This window comes from Pelophylax lessonae (genome assembly GCF_965119305.1).
Source record: "Pelophylax lessonae genome assembly, chromosome: 1".
NCBI classification, from domain to species: Eukaryota; Metazoa; Chordata; class Amphibia; order Anura; family Ranidae; genus Pelophylax; species Pelophylax lessonae.
Window position 1 is genome coordinate 271000898 of NC_138768.1, and position 22342 is coordinate 271023239.

Below are 22342 nucleotides of genomic sequence, written 5' to 3' on the forward strand. Positions count from 1 at the left end.
GCTTGACTGTAGGAAAAACACACTTGTCTTTGTACTCCTCACCTGGTTGCCACCACACATGCTTAACACCATCTGAAACAAATATGTTTATTTTGGTCTCAGACCACAGCACATGGTTCCAGTAATCCACGTCCTTAGTCTGCTTGTCTTCAGCAAACTGTTTGTGGGCTTTCTTGTGCATCATATTTAGAAGAGGCTTCCTTCTGGGATGACAGTCATGCAGACCAATTTCATGCAGTGTGCGGCGTGTGGTCTGAGCACTGACAGGCTGAACCCCCCACCCCTTCTTTGGTCGACCATAGCGAGGTCTGTTCTGAGTGGATCCTGTCCTGTTAAACCACTGTATGGTCTTTGCCGCTGTGCTGCAGCTCAGTTAAAGGGTCCTGGCAATCTTTTTATAGCCTAGGCCATTTTTATGTAGAGCCACAATTCTTTTTTTCAGATACTCAGAGAGTTCTTTGACATGAAGTGCCATGTTGAACTTCCAGTGACCAGTGTGAGATTGATAACACCAAATTTACGTATCTGCTCCCCATTTACACCTGAGACCCTGTAACACTAATGAGTCACATGACACCAGGGAGGGAAAATGGCTAATTGGGCCCAATTTGGACATTTTCACTTAGGGGTGTACTTACTTTTGTTACCAACGGTTTAGACATTAATGGCTGTGTTGTTTTTTTGAGGGGACAGCAAATTTACACTTATACAAGCTGTACACTTATTCCTTTAATTGTAGCACAGTGTCATTTCTTCAGTGTTATCACATGAAAAGATGTAATAAAATATTTACAAAAATGTGATAGGTGTACTCACTTTTGTGAGATACTGTACATCTTTTTAACTTACAAGTTATATGAGGTTGATATCCAGGCCACCCTCCCCTCTGTTCCTGTGTTATTTTGCATTGCTTGCTAAAAAACTGCAGTCTCACAGAATGGGTTTGGGTTATAGGGGTTGGGTTATAGGGGTATGCCCCCCGCGTATCAAAAAACTTTGCCAATGTACAGTCACCTGAAGATGGTAACCTATTGAGGGTCTCTGACTAGCCATCCTGTTTTCTGTACTGTACTCCAAGATATATATATCACAGAGGATTAATTTATAAAACATACGGGACCTTTTTTCTACGATGCTTGGGAATTTTCAACATGTGAGTCGTTTCCATAATGGAAAACACTTTGGGCCTCAGGTGCCTGCTTTCAATCTTCTACCACAATAAAGAAGGTAGAACGAAGAGTATTTTTGGCTAATTTGGGTAACTGGATGTTTGTAGTTTTTGTTTAAAACTGGTTTAGTTTGTGTACATTGTTTTTTTTTTTTCAGCTATATACAGTATGTAACTGGTTTTATACAATCCTTTCTTTTTATGCACAACATAATATTGCATGTTCTTCAACAGGTATAAGGTAACCATTGTGTGCAGGTGTAACATATTTCAGAAACAAATATGTGAGATTCTTCAGATGGAACTGCTGCGCTCTAGTTTTGGGGAAGTTGGTCTTCCAACTAGTAATGCTAAATTCCAGGTTTTGTTTTTGTTTTTTAAAACCAAGTTATATTGGTCCAACTTGGAACAATGTAACTATACTGTTTCCATACCTGGCTGATCCCTATGGAAGTGGAAAATCACTGTAGTAATTGCTGCTAGTACAGTGATCTTCACTGTCTTCCAGGATCTGCGCCGAGTGGCTGCCCACCTGCATAGTAACTACAGGGGATAGCTGGCTTGGCACAGGCGCCATGTAGAGAAAACCTTTGCATTTTACAAAATGAATGCAATCTGGACGCAGTAGAGAGGTGGGGTGGTGATTTACACCTATCCACCTTGTCCAATCAGGGAATGCTTGCATTCATTGAGAAAAATGCAAGACGTTCTGTCTGAATGGCACCTGTGCCAAACAAGGGACCCCTTGTGTTTACTATGCAGCAAGGTAGCTGCTCGACATGGGACCAGAAAGATGGCATGGATCTCTCTGATAGGGATCTGCCAGGTGTGGAATGTGCATATTGACATAGTTCTAAGTTGGACCAATGTAATTGTGCAAGAACACTTAAGGGCCATACACACTATAAGATTTTCTAAAGACTTTTTCCTTCAGATTTACCTTTTCTATGTAGTGCAAGGGCCTGCCAGATTGCATACAAATTGAAAGTGTTTAGGTTTGACCTCATATTATATGGTTTTGGTAAATCTAAAGGAAAAAGTCTTCAGAAAATCTTATAGTGTGTATGGCCCATTACCTGGAGTTCAGATTTCATCTGTTCATCTTTGCAAAGAGTGATGCTGATGTCCCAAAACTAGTATGCCATCTAGGTGTCAAGAAATGGCAACTTCTCATGCAGTTATTTGCAATGTCATTGATTTCTTGTGATTATTCTGTGACAGACGGGAAGCATTCAGCTATATTCAAACCCAGAATTTAAAGAATTGAGTAAAACTTTTTTGATATTTTACTTCTGATCCAGGGTTGTCATAAAGGGTTATCATTAAGGGTTTTTCCAAAGCAACCTTTTAAATGTAACTTGTCCTAACCTGCACTGGAGTAGTGAGAGGTGGAATCTGATTGGTTGCTACTAACTACATCTTTGTATTCTCTTGGCCAGATTTTATAACATATATATTTCTGAAAATTCATTAGATGATTTTGAAATCATATTATGTTGTAACAGAACTTTGTATATCAAGGGTACTGGTTTGCCATCTATTTGATACCCCACACACGGTTTCTTTTTATACTTAATTTATAAAGCAAATACGTGTTCTTACTGGGAAAAAAAATCTATATGTATGCACAGCATATACCCACAGCAGTATCTCGGTTTCATCCTGTCTGTTGTCTCCTCAGAACTTGCAGTGGGCTCGAGACGTGTTGCTAGGCAGCAGTATCCCGTGGCAGCAGCTGAAGCACATGCCAGCACAGGGACTCTTCTACGAGAGGAACAAGACTAATTTCTTCAATGTAAGTTGTGTCCTGTGTAAAATAGGATGGTCAGAATAAAAATGGGTGTTCTGTTGAAAGAGTTAACTGGAGACATGAGTCATCTTCTGATTCATTCTTGTAGAATGGAGCTCAGGTTAGCTGAGTTGCAAGTTAATGAATAAAGGTCTGTTTTTATAAAAGCTAGAGGGAAGGCAGTGATAGTTGCAGTCCAAAAACAACCATTTGGATGCTTCCTTTCATATACAGGCGGTCCCCGGGTTACAAACAGGATAGGGTCTGTAGGTTTGTTCTTAAGTCAAATTTGTTTGTAAGTCGGAACAGGTATATTTTTTAGTTCCAGCCAAAAGAATAATTTTTAAGTTTTTTGGATAACATAGGGAAGGGGTAACACCCCTGTACCATTTTTTTGTTTTGCGGTCTGTACCCCTGTTCAGAAGATTTCACCTCCCTTTCTGTCCCTATGACAACTGGATTTTGAAAATGTTGGGTTGTTGTGGAAACAAAGATTGGTGATAAAGCTTCAGTAGAGACACCTTTTTCCCATGAGAACTCTTCCAGAAGTGAATTTCCCTTCCTAGGGGGAGATTTCTCCTCACTTCCTGTTGTCTCCCTCTGTTTGTAAGTAGGAGTCGTTTGTAAGTCAGATGTTTGTAACCCGGGGACCGACTGTACTAAGGTATGCTGCAAAATGACAAGCAGAATCTGATTATTAAAAATGGGTTTACTTGTGCGCTGCTATATTGTGTGCTATAAGGCAGGCCATACACGACGCAAATTTTGAATCATCTGTCAATCGATAAATGAAAGCGGTGCTCACGTACAGCATGCAAGTGTACCATCAATGAGATTCGAAAATCGTACCTCCAAACCCTATTATTTAATAGTATGGGAAGTGATGCAATGTTGTTTTTATTGTTGTCTGTCCGCCGCAATGTCGCAGTACCGCAAAAAAAATCGCAGGTCGCCGCCATTACGCGTTAAAAAAAAAACAACAAAAATGACAAAATTCTTTCCCTTTGTTAGTAAACGCGATACTTTGTTAGTATACTGGCCCTTAAAGGGTCCGAGGCAAACTATAACCCTGCCAGTTGTGTTTGAGCAGTTGCAGCAACAGTTTGTTTTTAAATAGTATACTAAATTCTAATATTAAATGTATTAAATGCATTCAGTTACCAGAATCCAGTTGGGGGAATTCAATTAAGTCCGAACAAGACTTATCTGGCAGTATGGCCTTTTTAAAAGTCCTGTGTCCGTTTCTAAAAACCCCGACGCTTGTTTCGGTAGCTTTACATGCAGCAGATTTTTCAAAGTGGCGCCATTACTGCACCAGATTAAAAATGAATTACCTTTAGTTCATAAATACCAAAGCTGGAGATAATCAAGACCAACTCTAATTTGGCGTACAAAGATAGGCTAGAGTACGCTGTGAAGCAGGGTAACATATTTTCCACCGCTACCTCCTCTGCAGCCAACAGCCTTCTAGCAACCAATGATACTGACAGTGAGGGGAGCCTGATAGGGACACTAGTTCCCCTTCCAGTCGGCACGCTCCTTTTGATTGACAACAGGCAGATCCTATACCCATTAGCAGCCTGTGGAATGTTTATGCATTCGCCAACTGCCTACTGTCTATCACAAGGGGAGTGGACCTAATGGAGAACTACGGTCTATGATTTCCGAATACCTATTAGGCTTTGTCCACAGACTCCACACATCTTCAGATCTACTCAGCTGCTGCCCTGTTTGTGTGACAGTTGCGGCAGTGGGAGCAATCTCAGCTGCACTGAAGATGAAGTGTCTGTATGGACACTTTGGTCCTATTGCACCCCAGCAGACAGTGCACGCCCCAAAACCATGTGCTGCTTTACAACAGGTACATGAATCAGTCGTCTGCACTGACATTTGTCATTCGGAGGCGATATTAAATTCATAGACACTCTTTGAGTTTCCCTGACTATCTTTTGCAATAGCAGCCCTGAAGTAAATATAACCCCTAAGCAAATGATTTTTAGTTTTCTAAAGCACATGTATAATAAGCAATTGCCATTTTAAAAAAATATATAAAATACTAGTTTTTACCTTTTTTTGTTGTTGTTTTTTTTTTTTTATTTCAGTGCTGCTGTTCCCTTTCAACCCATTTGCAGCCACTCCCTGTCTATTTTTACTCCAGTGATGGCTGCAAGGTATTTATTGGGGCAACTTTCTTACTGTGCCGTGCCGTGCCGTACCTTATACTAATACTCTACTAGTGTGTGGTAGCGACGGAAACAGCCCCTGATGCAGAGACCGGGTTGGCCAGGACAGGAGGGACAAAAAATAGTGGGTGTCATGCCTATATCCGAGTTTTCCACAGACAGAACATCTTCCTTGGGGTGCTCTTTGGGTAATGAGTACCAGGGAGGACATATGGAAAATGCCTCTCATGCAGCCGGTTCACTGCATCTGGATTGTAAATTTGGGCCACAGCACCTTCTGGATACAGAAGGGCTGTGATGATCTTTTCCTGGAATTTTAGGAAAGATTCACTTCTTCCTGACGCTTTGTATAGCACACAAGCGTTCAGCAGAGCCAATTGGAATAAGTATACAGACACTTTCTTGTACCAGCATCTGGCCTTACAAGCAATTTAGTACCACGCCATCATCTGGTCATTGAAGTCCACCCCTCCCATGTTAAGGTTGTATTCGTGGACACAGAGTGACTTCTCAACAACACCAGTTGCCGTTGCAATTTGGACGGTCATATCTGTGTGAATGGAGGACAGAACAAAAACATTCTGTGTGTCTCTCCACTTCACTGCAAGCAATTTTTTACACTTCCAGCAGGCTCTCTCCCCCCCGTCTAAGTCGGTAATCTACAAGCCGTTGGGGGTAGCCCCGGCGATTAGGTTGCACGGTGTCACATGCGCCTATTCCAGAATCAAAAAGGTGACTAAAAAGTGGCACGCTTGTGTTATAATAGCCCTTTCTGAATAAGGGTGACACCAAGTCCCAAACAATCTTGCCGCTGCTCCTCGTGTAGTCTGGGCAGTTAGGGGGCTCCACATTGCTATTCCCTCGTAGATCTGGAAACTATATGTATAGCCTGTTGCCCACAGAGCTTATACATCTTGACCACAAATCTGGCACGCTTGCTGGGGAGAAACTGCTTTAAAGCAAGGCGGTCAGAAAATGTAATCAGGGATTCATCAATGCAGACAGCTTTTTGGGGCATATACAAGGCTGCAAACTTTTGGTTGAATTGATTTACGAGGGGCCAAATTTTGGGGAGCCGGCCATATCCAGGGTCACCCCGAAGACAACAGAGTTCATTGTCACTGAAGTGTATGAACCGCAAGATTTGCTGTTATCTAGTCCTGGCCATGGCAGCAGAGAACACGGGCATATGATGAATTGGGTAGTGGACCAATATGACCGCAAATCACTCTTTTTAGTAATGCTCATGAGGAGGGATAGGCCCAGAAAGGTTTTAAATTTGGAAACAGTGATACGTTTCCATGCAAATTCTCTGGCAAGGGTCAAATTTGGATTTGCGGCAATGAATTGATCGGCATATAAATTGCTTTGGTCCATAATAGATCTGTACAGATCTTCCATGAAAAACATCTCATAAAAACCAAGGGGGGTAAAATCGGCTGTTTCCACCTGAATTCCAGGTTGGCCAGTGAATGAGGGAAGTGCGGGCGCTGCAGAAGTGGTGGGCTCCCAATCAGGATTTGCAAGTGGATCAGAAAGGACACTATGGGCTCTACGGGCCTGTCTTCAAATGATTGGTGGCTGCGGGGACACTACTTGTGCTAGCCACCACACCAGCTTGAGCTACAGTTATGGGACTCGCCACAACACCAAGTTTTACTGTAGTGCTGGTTTGACTATGACCAGGATGTACTAGGCCGCTGGTGCTTGTCAGTTCACGGCTAAGCGGCGCTAGTAACGACAATCTGCTGCATACGAGCACCCTGCGATTGTTGCACCTCAGCAACAGAAGAACGGGTTCAGGGACCACTACTCTATCGTCAGAGCTATCTGTCAGGGTGCCGCTCCTGTCTACGGGTTCGAATACTGAGCCTGATTCTGACAGTGAGGCTTCCCCATTGCTCTCATCTGTCACGCTCAGCATTGTGTAGGCCTCTTCACTAGTGTACCTCTATCTGGACATTTTGGCTAATAAATTTATAGGTACCTAGTGTAACTCACAGGTAAAAAAGTACCTGGTTATCAAGAACTGTTTGAACCGCTACCAAAAAATGTACCTGCTAGTGCTAGAAGAGATCAGGCCTGACTCTGCTAATGCTGCGGTTTAGTGTGCTGTGTATTGGAAGTGACAGTAATCTGCTGATACTGCACTTCTTGGGGGATGGGCGGAGGGGCTAAACGCAGGTGCTGGCAGGTGTCAGGGCTTATTCTGCTAAAGCTGCGTTTTGGGAAATCTATACTAAATTATTGAGGACGCCAGTATAGTTTTGATCTGATCAAAGATATTGCTTTTTTCAGACACTATACTAGTAATGGAGGTGTTTAGTGTGTGTCACTGACAATCAAAGGGTTAAAAATTATTACTAAATATGCGGGGGGCAATCTGACGCTGTCCTGGATTGACGCTTACTAACGTTAACGCTAACTGATGTCACCTGTGACACTAATACAGTGATCAGAAAAAAGATCTGTACACTATAATAGTGACACTGTGACAGGGCAATGAAGGGGTTAAATGGGGGTGATCAGGGGGTTAAATCTTTATTTGGGGATGTATGGCGGGTACCCTAAACCTATCTGGGACAGACACTAACTACCACAAACTGCCTCTCAAACTAACTGAAGTCACAAGTGACACTAATACAGTGATCAGTAAATTATCTGTATACTGTATATAGTGACACTGTAACTGGGGAGGAGATCAGGGAGTTAAATATGTGCCTATGTGTACTGGTGTCAGTAGTGCTTCTGCACTCACTTTCTGATGCTTTCTTCTCTCACGCTGGAACCGAAAAGGGTTCCAGAAGAGAAGATTGCATAATTTCCTGTGCCTGTGTTTACATTACACAGGCACAGGACGTTCTCCAATTGGTCAGAACCGATCACCAGGTCCAGGCCAAAAATCATTGGTCTGGACCTGATGTAAAACTGCGGAGGGTCGTCAGGAACTCGTAAATTCAATATTTTCCTCAAATATCTACAAACAATACCCCATAATGACTACGTGAAAGAAGTTTGTTTGAAATGTTTGCAAATTTATTAAAAATAAAAACCTAAAACAAAATACCATGTACATAAGTATTCACAGCCTTTGCTCAATACTTTGTTGAAGCATCTTTGGCACCAATTACAGCCTCAAGTCTTTTTGAGTATGATGCTACAAGCTTGGCACACCTATTTTTTTGGCAGTTTCTCCCATTCTTCTTTGCAGGACCTGTGTCGGTGCACAGCCTCTTTCAGATCTCTCCAGAGATGTTTAATTGGGTTCAAGTCTGGGCTCTGACTGGACCTCTCAAGGACATTCACAGAGTTGTCCCGTAGCCACTCCTTTGTTATCTTGGCAGTGTGCTTAGGGTCGTTGTCCTGTTGGAAGATGAACCTTCGCCCCAGTCTGAGGTCCAAAGCGCCCTGGAGCAGATTTTCATCAGGGATGTCTCTGTACATTGCTGCATTCATCTTTCCCTCGATCCTGACTAGTCTCCCAGTTCCTGCTATTGAAAAATATCTCCCAGCTTGATGCTGCCACCACCATGCCTTTGTGGCGGGATGGTATTGCCCAGGTAATGAGTGGTGCCTGGTTTCCTCCAGACATGACACTTGCCATTCAGGCCAAAGAGTTCAATCTTTGTTTCATCAAACCAGAGAATTTTGTTTCTCATGGTCTGAGAGTCCTTCAGGTGCCAAGAAGAAACTCCTCCAGGCGAGCTGTCATGTGCCTTTTACTGAGCAGTAGCCTCCGTGTGATCACTCTACCATACATGCCTGATTAGTGGAGTGCTGCAGAGATGGTTGTTCTTCTGGAAGGTTCTCCTCTCTCCACAGAGAAACGCCTGACTAAGGTCCTTCTCCCCTGAACGCTCATTTTGGCCGGGTGGCTCACTCTAGGAAGAGTCCTGGTGGTTCCAAACTTCTTCCAATTTATGGATGATGGAGGTCACTGTGCTCACTGGGACCTTCAATGCTGCAGAATGTTTTTTGTACCCTTCCCCATATCTGTGCCTCAATACAATCCTGTCTCGGAGGTCTACAGACAAATCCTTGGACTTCGTGGCCTGGTTTGTGCTTTGACATGCACTGTTAACTGTTAGACCCTATATAGACAGGTGTGTGCCTTTCCAAATTGTGTCCAATCAACTGAAGTGGGAAGTGACTGTTCTTGGGTGATACACAGAGATGAACCAAATCCGCCTTAAAGAGGAAGTAAACCCTCCTCTACAACTTGTACCTATAGGTAAGCCTATGATAAGGCTTACCTATAGGTACTGTAAATATCTCCTAAACATGTACCGTTTAGGAGATATTTACCTTACATGTCGCCAGTGACGTCACTGGCGCATGCGCTCTGAAGGAACGGCCAATCGTGCCGTTCCTTCAGAGCCCCGTGCCATGACTGTCGGCTCTAGCGCGTGTGCGCGGGAGTGACGTCACCGCGGCTCCGGCCAATCAGATGGCCGGATGCCGCGATCCCGGAAGACGGGCGACTAGACATGTCGCCCGTCATAGAGGTGAGTGAGCGGCACGGCGGGGGCTCGTTCTGAGGTAAGTATTGCATAATGAGCTAATATGCGATGCATACTAGCTCATTATGTCTTTCTTTTGCAGGGTGTAAAAAAAAAAAAAAAAAACTCAAACGAGTTTACAACCTCTTTAATACGTTGTACCTGTTTATCTGCAGCCATATATTCTCAACAGATTTCCAAAACACACATTTTACACAACATCTCTGAGTAGCAGATGGTGGAGGGGATCTGACATTACACATACTCCAGAGCTAGAACACAGAGCTCCCTAAAATATTGATTGGAGGGAAAGGGCACACCTCTTTCCCAACAGGCTTATAGACAAAAAACATAGAGCTGAGTCACATGCTGTGTGCTGGAGGGGGGGCTGAGATGTGTGCTTAGAGTTCTATCAGTGACTCATGCAGATGTAAGAGGGATCAGAATAACACCAGACGAGGTGCTTTGAATTCAGGCTACAAACTAGAGGGATGTGCTTTGTTTACTTTTCATGTCTGAAGTTTACAAACACTTTGACCACCTGCGGAACGCTCACAGTAAATATACTGCGAGTGGGCGGGAGGTATGAGCACAGTCATGTACAGGGTCACTGGCCGCCTTCTACGTGATTGTAGACAGCACAAGTTTGGCAGCAGATTTCAGCCAATAATTTTCATGCACTGTGTTCTGTATTTACAAAAACACAGAACTCTGTGTACAGGAAACAGTGATCCGGCTGAGAAAAAGCAGCCAGATCAGAAAGTAAAAGCAGCACCTATACACACATATTGCACATTTTTAGGCACACAGTTAACCCCGTATTTGCCCCTAGATGACCTCTAACCAGCCAGTGTCTTTAGCCCACTGTACAGTATTATCACTGATCACTGTATTAGTGTCACTAGCAATGTCAATGTCCGTAAGTGACCCTTTCAGATCGTGTCTGTAAGGCCCCTTTCACACTTGTATGACTTGTCCGGCGACTTTAGGACTGCAAAGTCGCATGACAAGTCGTACCTCATGATTTCCAATGAGTACCATTCATATCTGTGCGACTTCAGGGTAGTCCCTGCACTACTTTGGTCTGACTTTGATGCGACTTGAGGTCCATAGACCTCAAGATTACACAGGCATTGCTTCAAGTCATGTGGCAAAGTCGCTTCAAAGTTGCATGACTTTCAGGTCATACAAATGTGAAAGGGGCCTTAGTGCCAGATTGTCTGCCACCCTATCTCAGTCCAACTATAAGTCGCTGATCATCGCCATTACAGTATGTGTCTATAGCTGTGTAAATTCCAGTATATATACACCATTGTTTGTAGACGCTATAACTTTCGCGCAAACCAATTATTATACACTTATTGGGATTTTTTTTTTTTTTTTTAACCAGAGACATGTAGCAGAATACATATTTGATTTTTTTAATTGTATGTTATTTAACAGAAAGGAGAAAATGTTGTTGTTGTTGTTCATTTCAATTTTTTTGGTCTTTTTTGTTTATATAATAAAAATTCCAGTGGTGATCAAATAACACCAGAAGAAAGCTCTTCTTGTGTGAAAAAAATGATATAAATGTAATTTACGTACAGTGTTGCATGACCGCGCAATTGCCAGTTAAAGTAGCACAGTGTTGAATAGCAAAAAATGCCCTTGTCATTAGGCGGGTAAAACCTTCCAGAGATCAAGTGGTTTAAGTGGTTGTAAACCTCAGACATGAAATATGAACAAAGCATATCCCTCTATAGTGTGTGTCCAGAGCACTGTGTTATTTCTTTATGCTGCCTCTTTCCTCTACTATCAGCATGAATCACTTTTGACAAGTTTCCTGACACCAAGAGAAAAAGGTGACATGGGAAGTATTTCCAGCACATAATTTGTAATCAAGAGCCTTTGCTCTGTTCCTGTGTGCTGTGTGAAGGGGGGGGGGTCCCTCCCCTCCAGTCAGCTTCACTGATTCACTGAACTCTGCAGAGTGTAACTTCAGTTTATATGGATGAGACAAACCATTTAAAACTGTCAGCTTTTATTCATTCATTTAAAACCTTTATCCCAAAAAGAAAAAAAAATGTTTGCTGCAAATCATTATAAAGTGTGAACTGAAGTTTGGCTTCAATGTGTTAGTGTATTTAAATCTGCTAGTACATTTACCACTTTCCCCCAGACTGCCACTGCTGCTGTCTGCTGTGTACCCTGTTCTACGGGAGGTGTGTTACTGGCCAAATAACCAGGTGAACACGGGGGGGGAGGTTGAAAAAGAAAAAGAATTTTTGCAGCCACCACATCTAATATTTGATAAGCTGCAAAATATACAATTTTCGGTTCTGGGTCTAATACCACTTTAATTGCCCTCATTATTTTTTTTTTATGTTTTAGTATTTACCTTATGAAATGTTGTAGTGTAACTTCCTTGACTATGTTTGCTTGCCAAATCCTATTACTGTACATATACTAACTTGTAGAGTGTCCCTCTAGTGGCCCTCTTTGTGTTACTGCAATTGCTCAGCATCCTTGATTCACAAGTGAAAATATTGGTATCCACATGGAGAGGGTATTTTTTAGTTGATTAGATCTGATGATAAACTAACAGTGTAATACAGTATGGCTATGTAGTAAAACAATCCTGACAAGCAAATGCATTTATATAATTACATATTCACAGTGTATATATATATATATATATATATATATATATACACGCAGTATCTCACAAATTGAGTACACCCCTCACATTTTTGAAAATATTTTATTATATCTTTTATTGTGACAACACTGAAGAAATGACACTTTGCTACAATATAAAGTAGTGAGTGTACAGCTTGTATAACAGTGTAAATTTGCTGTCCCCTCAAAATAATTCAACACACAGTCATTAATGTCTAAACCACTGGCAACAAAAGTGAGTACACCCCTAAGTGAAAATTTCCAAATTAGGCCCAATTAGCCATTTCTCTTTTGTTCATCAACGGACACAGCGCTCCATAAATCATAACTAGTGGGTTATATTGCAGTGACTATGCAGTAGGACTATGCAGAACAAAAAACACCTGGGTACGCCCATGGGCCATCCTCAGCGGGTATATAACCCCCTTCTCTGCTCTAAGTAACCAGTTTTAATCTGTCTAGTCAGGAGTAAGGACCTGGGCTCCCGACTGGGATTTCTGGTCCTAGCAATTTTCTCCTTCCTTACATCTTTTTTATTTTTTTCTCTCGGGAGATCTACAGTCAACTGCTGGGCTGGGCGACGGGCTGGAAAATCTAGATCCAGTGGTCCTCCCAGCCCAGCCAGCGAGCATGTGCAGACTGCAGCTACGCGCTAGGTCAGCCGCGACATAGCCTCATGGACAGAGGCTGACCCGTGAGTTAAACCTTCCGCAGTGTTGCATACAACCGGGCTTGGGTCTGAGTCATAGCGGTCCCTTGGCCTACAGCTCCCCTACTTTGGTGGCGAGGAGTTCTGTCTGGAGTGTTACCCTCACCATGGAAGGGTAAGTACAGCCGCCCTCTCCCCTTTTAGTGGTTTTCTTTGGGGTGGACGCGGGTAACCTCCAGGGACGGTCAGGCCTGCCTGCAGGTTTCTTCCTCCCATCCTTAAATCCCTCAATGAGCTGGGCTTTCCCCACTCCCATTCCCACTTGTCTGGACCTAGAGTCTGGTGGGGGTCTCTGGGCAGAGAATGCAGCAGAGACTCCTGGGGTCTCTCCTACTTTCCCCACTCTGTAAAGGTCCTGGGATAGTGTGTGTCCTGCCCTAATAGTCTGGAGGGGTCCCAGTGTAGGAGACCCCTAGGTGCATGCCCTGCTGTTTGCAGTGTAGGTATAGTGCAGGGGGGGTCACAGTGCAGAGACCTGTGCAGAGTGCACTGCAGTGTCTCCCCTAAACGTGTGTCCTACCTTCAGGGGGGGTCCCCTTGCAGAGGGTGCAGCATTGCAGAGGGTGCAGGAATGATCCAGCATGCTTCAGTGTTTGGAGCTGATGGTGGCCATTTTCCCTTAGTCTGGCTCGTCTCCGGTTGGCAGCCATGTTTGTTTAGCCAGATGATGTCACAGGGGCCATTTTCCCATAGTCTGGGAGATGCTGGAGACAGCAGAAGCCTCGTGGATACCAAAGCTCCTCCTCTTCCTCCTTAATTTCCTCTCCTGTGCCCAGGACATATGAACAGGGATAGCATCCATGATGATGCTGGGTTTGAATTCTCGGTGCTCCGCCGGTTGGTAGGGTGAGTCTTTTGGGTCCCTGTTATCTCTCTCTCTGCTAATAGGTACCCTGAGCCTTGGGGGGATCCTTTTAGTGGTGCGAAAATATATTTCTCTGTCGCTCATTGACAGACGCAGTCCTCTTTGATTAATATCAAATTGGGTTATACTGCCCTCTACAGGAGTAGGCCTTGGGGGGGATCCTTTTAGTGGTGCGAAAATATATTTTTTGTACTGCAAGGTCTTCCTTTCCTTATGGAGCCTCAGGATCACATCTCCCCTCTGATCCCTTCATGAAGGTGGCAGGTCCCTCGGAACCCCAGCTTCCCATGGTTGCACTGACGGCGGTCCTGCAATCCTTAGTGTCTCGGGTGGAAGTGGCGTGTGGGGAAAGGCCCAGAAGGAAGCGTCCCCCGCAAAGTTGTCTCTGACTTGCATTTGAATGAGGACATTGTTTTGCCTTCCTTGTTTGCCAAGCTGGCTCATCCCAAGGAATTTTCTTTGCATACCTTGGATGTGGTTTGTGCGATTAGAGTGTATCTGGCAGCTACTGAGTCTTTTCGGAGGCCAGACTCACTTTTTGTGGTTATGGACAGACCAAGAAAAGGGCTGGCCGATTCTTCGGCTACCATCTCCAGATTGATTAGACCAGGGGTGTCAAACCCAATTTCACCGAGGGCCGCATCAGCATTATGGTTGCCCTCAAAGGGCCGGTTGTATCTGTAAGACTAGATGTCCAGAGCACCTCACCTTACATCAGATGTCAAGAGCCCCCACTATCAGAAGTGAAAAGTCCCCCACCCTCCCTTACATCACAGTGCACCCTCTTTATCTTGTGCTGCTTCCTGGAAGAAGCTGGGAATGGAGCTGGGAAGCAGAAAGTGCAAGGTCTGGAGGAGAACCAGAGGAGGGCTAGAGTTTGCTGAATGCTGAGACCAGGGGAGGTAGAGATGAGGTGGTGCTGCAGCTGAACAGAGAGGTACATCTGTATGAGGAGTTCTGTTCTCCTCTCTGCTGCCGACTGCTGAGACAAGGTAGGAACAGAGATGAGGGGGTAGCTGCAGGAGAGGTGCGAGGGCCACATGAAATGGCCTGGAGGGCCGCATTCGGCCCGCGGGCCTTGTGTTTGACACACGTGACAGATGGTGACTCAGGCCTATTCGATTAAAGGTCAGGTTCCACCTTTCCCTGTCACAGCGCATTCTACTCGGGTGCTGAGTGCTTCTTGGGCCTTCTGTCATCATGCTTCAATATCGCAAGTTTGCAAGGCAGTCAACTTGGTCGTCCGTGCATGCCTTCACGAAATTCTATAAGGTACTTTGGCATCTGCAGATGCTCCTTTTGGTCGCAAAGTTTTGCAGGCTGCTGTTTAAGGGGGGCTGTTCCTTCTTGAGGGGTGTTTTTTCTTTATTTTTCAGACCGGTTAAGGCTCTTGTGTCCTGGTTAAGGTCTCTTATGTTTACCCCACCCATCATTTTCCTTTGGGCGCTGCTTTTGGACATCCCACTAGTTATGATTTATGGAGCGCTGTGTCCTTCGATGAACAAAAGAGAAAATGGGATTTTTGTACCGTAAATTCCCATTCATTGACGGACACAGCATCCACCCCTCTATGGAGTTCTGATACTTCTAATACTGCTTGCTACTAAACTGATTACCTAAAGCAGATAGGGGGGTTATATACCAGCTGAGGACAGCCCATGGGCGTAGCCAGGTGTTTTTTGTTCCGGCAAGTCCTACTCCTGGCAATATAACCCACTAGTTATGATTTATGGATCGCTGTGTCCGTCGATGAACTCAGAGAAATTGATTTTACGATAAGTAAAAAATCAAATTTTTCCCTCCCCGGTGTCATGTGATTCGTTAGTGTTACAAGGTCTCAGGTGTGAATGGGAGCAGGTGTGTTAAATCTCTCGTTATTACTCTCACTCTCTCATACTGGTCCCTGGAAGTTCAACATGACACCTCATAGCAAAGAACTCTCTGAGGACCTGAAAAAAGAATTGTTGCTCTACATAAATATGGCCTAGGCAATAAGAAGATTGCCAAGACCATGAAACTGAGCTGCAACACGTTGGACAAGACCATACAGCGGTTCAACAGGACAGGCTCTACTCAGAACATGCCTCACCATGGTCAACCAAAGAAGTTGAGTGCACGTGCTCAGCATCATATCCAGAAGTTGTCTTTGGAAAATAGACTTATGAGTGCTGCCAGCATTGCTGCAGAGGTTGAAGGGGTGGGGGTCAGCCTGTCAGTGCTCAGACCATACGCCGCACACTGCATCAAATTGGTCTGCATGGCTGTCGTCCCAGAAGGAAGCCTCTTCTAAAGATGATGCACAAGAAAGCACGCAAACAGTTTACTAAAAACAAGCAGACTAAGGACATGGATTAGTGGAATCATGTCCTGTGGTCTGATGCAAACAAGATAAACTTATTTGGTTCAGATGGTGTCAAACGTGTGTGGTGGCAACCAGATGAGGAGTACAAAGACAAGTGTGTCTTGCCTACAGTCTAGCATGGTGGTGGGAGTGTTATGGTCTGGGCCTGCATGAGTGCTGCCGGCACTGGGGAGCTACAATCCATTGAGGGAACAATGAATACCAACATGTACTGTGACATACTGAAGCAGAGCATGATCCCCTCCCTTCAGAGACTGGGCCGTAGGGCAGTATTCCAACATGATAACGACCCCAAACATACCTCCAAGATGACCACTGCCTTGCTAAAGAAGCTGGGGGTAAGGTGATGGACTGGCCAAGCATGTTTTCAGACCTAAACCCTATTGAGCATCTGTTGGGCATGCTCAAACGGAAGGTGGAGGAGAGCAAGGTCTCTAACATCCACCAGCTCTGTGATGTCGTCACGGAGGAGTGGTAGAGGACTCCATGGGCAACCTGTGAAGCTCTGGTGAACTCCATTCTCAAAAGGTAGTGCTGGAAAATACTGGTGGCCACTCAAAATATTGACACTTTGGACATCTTCACTTAGGGGTTGTGAGGGATTAGCTCGGTAGCAGGTGTGGATGACCCCTTTGGGGGGGTTCGTTACACAGGGAGATAGCCGAGGAGTGGTTGAAAAGAACAGTTTATGGTTTATTCTTCCAATTTCTTCAAACAAGTGCATGCAGCAAAAACATAAAAAAATCAAAATAAAACACAAAATAAATCCTGGCCGCTGTTGGCGTCTACCTTCTCACACACAGGAACCTACCTAAGGAGTCTTCCCAACCTACTGTTGGGCAGACACTGCTGATCCTACAGCAGACACTCAAATGTCTATTTGTGTTTTCTTTACACAGAAAAAGTTCAACACCTCACCTTTAGAAGTCTCTCATCTGACTGCTCTCCCCAGCTCACACAGCCTCAGGAGGCAGCAATCAATAGACTTCCTTTGGACAAATTATAGAGGCCTTAATTGCCTCATTCTGAACAGCTGAAAGTTTTTTCAATTTCCGTACACCTTCCTGCCTACCTCTGCAGCCGACACCTGATAGTGGTCTAAACCAAGCAGAAAGGTATCTCCCGTCTGTGACAACACCCATAGATTTACCTGACTTCCTGTCACAGGGTGTACTCAATTTTGTTGCCAGCGGTTTAGACATTAATGACTGTGTGTTGAATTATTTTGAGGGGACAGCAAATTTACACTGTTATACAAGCTGTACACTCACTACTTTAAATTGTAGCAAAGTGTCATTTCTTTAGTGTTGTCACATGAAAAGGTATAATAAAATGTTTACAAAAATGTGAGGGGTGTACTCGCTTTTGTGAGATACTGTATATAATTACAAATATAATACAGAAACAAAGTATACCTTCTTTAGCACAGATTCAAGTGATTGTTTACAATAAACTGATTAGAAACATTTAAAAATATCTATAGTTTTACTAAGAGGACACAGCAGGTTGATTGTTTTTCTGTGCCAATACCAAAACTTTAGATTAATAATAAATATTGGAATGTATGCTGTAGTGTTGAGGTTGAACAAGACTTTTCAAAAAGTGGCTGAAATGTTAAAGGAGATGAATAAAGTCGGATGAGTTGGTAAGGGAAAGGTGTGTGTGTGTGTATATATATATATTTACCTTCAGGGCCTATAATGCGTTGCTGTAAAGTTATGGTAAAATTCTTGGTTTACCACATTACAAATACTGTACTTTAACACATGGACATACAGTTTGTGCATTGTGTTGCAGTATGTCATTCTGATTGGCACCTTAATACATATATACTGTAGTCAATGCAAACCTTAACAATGAACTAATTTTATGTGCTGCCTGTTGGTCTGTTACATATACAGTTGGAAGCATTTTATTATATCTGTTCAATATGTGCAAAAAATACCTGTTGGTCATTTCAGAAATTCACAGCTGTCTTGTGTCCAATGCCCACTTCCTGTCTTTTCTCAAGGAGGGTAATTATTTCGTATCTTGTGACTACAAAATGATTAGCCTTTATGTTATGGAGAGGGGGAGTGATTGAGTGGCAAAAGAAAACTGGACAGTCCACAAAAATGCTTAGTGTTGTCCACAACAGGGTTCAGGAGTGCATTTCTGGCAAGTTAGGATGGACTTTTCTGTACTTGCAGGATCTTTAAGAGGATAAAACATGGGGAAATGTGCATGTATCTCAGCAATGTACTGTATATGTTTTTTGCCTTGACATGCCCTTAAAGAAATATTGATACAGACACATTTTTAGCTGTGCTGCAGTGCATTAACAGGCCATTTAAAATGATCGGGCTACCTTAGCACAAAGCATGTCATTGCTTATAAAGACTATTTGAAACAGCCCTTAGTGATAACTACATGTCATAACTATTGACAGACATATAGGAAGGTTAAGTTATTTGCAAGTCTTGGCTTTACTGTAAAAGTACAGCTTGGCCCCTCTATATCCTGTCTTCCAATACCTGCTATTGGTTGGTGAAGCTGCACATCTCATTACAGAACAAGTGGTAGGGCAGAGGGAGGAAAGATGAAGCTAAGCTATTACAGAAATACGTTAAAGGGTCATGCACATAGACTATTTTAGGCATTTTTTATGCCTAGCATGTATCTCCATAGTTGGTGACAGTGGAAGCATAGCCCCCATAGTTGGTGACAGTGGGAGAAATGACAGTGGAAGCCTAGCCCCCATAGTTGGTGACAGTGGGAGGCATAGTCCCCACAGTTGGTGTCAGTGGGAGGCATAGTCCCCACAGTTGGTGTCAGTGGGAGGCATAGTCCCCACAGTTGGTGTCAGTGGGAGGCATAGTCCCCACAGTTGGTGTCAGTGGGAGGCATAGTCCCCACAGTTGGTGTCAGTGGGAGGCATAGTCCCCACAGTTGGTGTCAGTGGGAGGCATAGTCCCCACAGTTGGTGTCAGTGGGAGGCATAGTCCCCACAGTTGGTGTCAGTGGGAGGCATAGTCCCCACAGTTGGTGTCAGTGGGAGCCATAGTCCCCACAGTTGGTGTCAGTGGGAGCCATAGTCCCCACAGTTGGTGTAAGTGGGAGCCATAGTCCCCACAGTTGGTGTAAGTGGGAGCCATAGTCCCCACAGTTGGTGTCAGTGGGAGCCATAGTCCCCACAGTTGGTGTCAGTGGGAGCCATAGTCCCCACAGTTGGTGTCAGTGGGAGCCATAGTCCCCACAGTTGGTGTCAGTGGGAGGCATAGTCCCCACAGTTGGTGTCAGTGGGAGCCATAGTCCCCACAGTTGGTGTCAGTGGGAGCCATAGTCCCCACAGTTGGTTTCAGTGGGAGCCATAGTCCCCACAGTTGGTGTCAGTGGGAGCCATAGTCCCCACCGTTGGTGTTGCTGGGAGGCATAGTCCCCACAGTTGGTGTTGCTGGGAGGCATAGTCCCCACAGTTGGTGTCGGTGGGAGGCATAGTCCCCACAGTTGGTGTCGGTGGGAGCCATAGTCCCCACAGTTGGTGTCAGTGGGAGCCATAGTCCCCACAGTTGGTGTCAGTGGGAGCCATAGTCTCCACAGTTGGTGTCAGTGGGAGGCATATTTCCCACAGTTGGTGTCAATGGGAGGCATAGTCCCCACAGTTGGTGTCAGTGGGAGGCATAGTCCCCAGTTGGTATCAGTGGAAAGCATAGCCCCCACAGTTGGTATCCTTAGGAGGCATAATGTGCACAGTTATTGTTAGTGGGATAATGGTGCCACATACTTGGTGTCTTCGGGAGGCATAACCCCCTATAGTTGTTGTCTTCAGGAGGCAAATTCTCCATAATTTTTGTCAATGGGGGGCATAGTCCCCACAGTTGGTGTCAGTGGGAGGCACAGTTTCCACAGTTGGGGTCAGTGGGAAGCATAGTCCCTGCTGTTGCTGTCAGTGAGAGGCATAGTCCCCACAATTGGTGTCAGTGGGAGGCATAGTCCCCACAATTGGTGTCAGTTGGAGGCATAGTCCCCATAGCTGGTGTCTTAGGGAGGCATAGTTGGTGTCTTCAGGAGGCATTGTCTCCTAAGTTGGTGTCTTTGGGAGGCATAGTCTCCATAATTGTTGTCAGCATAGTCCCCACCATAGTTGGTGTAAGTGGATGGCACAGTCCCCATTGTTGGTTTCATTGGGAGTAATGGTACCCCATTGTTGGTATTAGTGGGAGGCATAGTCCCCATAGTTGGTGTCATTGGGAGGCATAATCTACATAGTTGGTGTCTTCTGAAGAATTTGTCCCCACAAATATGTCAGCAAGTAAACACAGACAGCAGGTACCATATTATGAAACAGATTTGTGATGTTTTACATAGTATATTAATATTCATAGTCAAATTCAGTATTGCATAGAGCAATCCATGGTAGGTATGAAAATGCATCCTGGTGACCCGACGTGTTTCATGAACAACCGTTCACTTAAGGCCCGTACACACGTACCAATCGTCGGCCGAAAAGCTTCGGCCGACGACCGATCTGCCGATTGTAGGCTTGTTGGTATGATGCTTCCGACAGCCGACAGCGCACTTTCGGCCGAAAAGAATCTGTCTTGCAAGCATGAAAATTTTTGTATGCCGACACCAGAGCGGCCGATTGTTCGCCAGTCAGTACAGAATTCGGCCAACAGACAGCAGATTTGCAAGACTGGGCATGCTCAGAAAAGAAAAAACACAGGGAAAGTTAACCATTACATGACATCACTTCTGCAGTCGGCTGTAGTCGGCGGACAAAATTCTTGTGCAGTCTTTTGCACTTTTCAACAGACACCGACAGCCCTGGACAAAAGACGGCCGATCGTTCGGCCGACGATCGGTACGTGTGTACGGGGCATGATGCGATACAAGGTTTCTAAGAAATAAAGTGTTTGTAGCATGTAATAAAGATAGTAGATAATGTTATGCTGATGTGAAACACTAAGGGGTCACCAAGGGGCCCATACTTACAAATCTGTTAAAATAAATCACATGCTCGTGATCCATTGGTTTTCACTGGGAATGTCTATCCCGGGAGCTGGGGGCCTGGGATCCACTAGGGCCTGGCAGGACAAACGACCAAATACAAGCATAGACCAACATGGTGTGGCATCCACGGTGATGGCTAGAGGAGACATATCTATGTATCAGACTCATATCTAAAGTGTATATAAATAGTAATATCAGCAATCAGTACAATGGGTATAATACTGTGCAGTAAGTAGGGGTATCAACTGGTAACACTGAGAGTGAGCCGGAGTTAAAAAAGTATGTATCTGATGCTCAGATTAAATGCTAAAAGTGAGCAATAAAGCAAAAGAGTATCAATGACATGCGATTAAAGTTGAAAATGACAAAACAAGAAGTAAACCAAATAGCCCCAGAGGCCTCAAAAAGGAAAGGATAGTGAATTGACGTGACCTACCTAAGTGGGAATATGTAGCAACAATGTACTATATTGTGCAATCAAAGTGAAATAAACATGGTTCCCCAAGTGCATAAGATATGACATATAATGTAAGGGTGAAGGAGAGTTCGAGAGAGAGTGAGGATGAAAATGAAATCCTTGTTCATGTTATAAGGAAGAAAGAAAAAGGAGGAGACACAGCCATCAAATCCCCAGTCTGAAAGGCTAGATGAATGTGACCTACCATATTGAAGCAATGGTTGTATGCGTCATCACCGAACATTGTGGAGCCACTGAAGGCAAGTGTAGGGCTGGGCTCTCTTATCTGTACCTGTAACGAGCCCCCTTGGACCCTACCCAACGCCAGGTGGGTGCGGCTTGCTGGGGAAGAAAGATCCCCAGCAATGGTCGCCAACATGTGGGGAAGACAGAACAAAGTGCACATCCAACCACACCATGGTGCGATGACAACACAGCGAGAACGCCAGTGTGGAGTCCCCATGTGACGCCGATGCTCTCTTACGCACCACCCACCCATCAGGATGGGCAGACGGGGACCGCAAGGATGCAAAAACATTACAGCTCCCGGGTAATCATCACAAATCTGTTTCATAATATGGTACCTGCTGTCCGTGTTTACTTGCTGACGTATGTTCCAATAAACGTACTTTTTACACTGTATCATTGGGCGTGTCA

At 44.5% G+C, this 22342-nt stretch overlaps 1 protein-coding gene across 1 annotated transcript in view; it reads left to right on the forward strand.

Moving 5' to 3' along the window:
* CABIN1 (calcineurin binding protein 1) overlaps positions 1-22342 on the forward strand; it is a gene marked incomplete at its 5' end in the record, with an annotated part of 455669 nt that overhangs the window by 269453 nt on the left and 163874 nt on the right. Inside the window, one exon of the mRNA XM_082243930.1 lies at positions 2850-2963. Within this exon, the coding sequence (XP_082100056.1) occupies positions 2850-2963 (114 nt within the window). The remainder of the gene's footprint in view (positions 1-2849; positions 2964-22342) is intronic.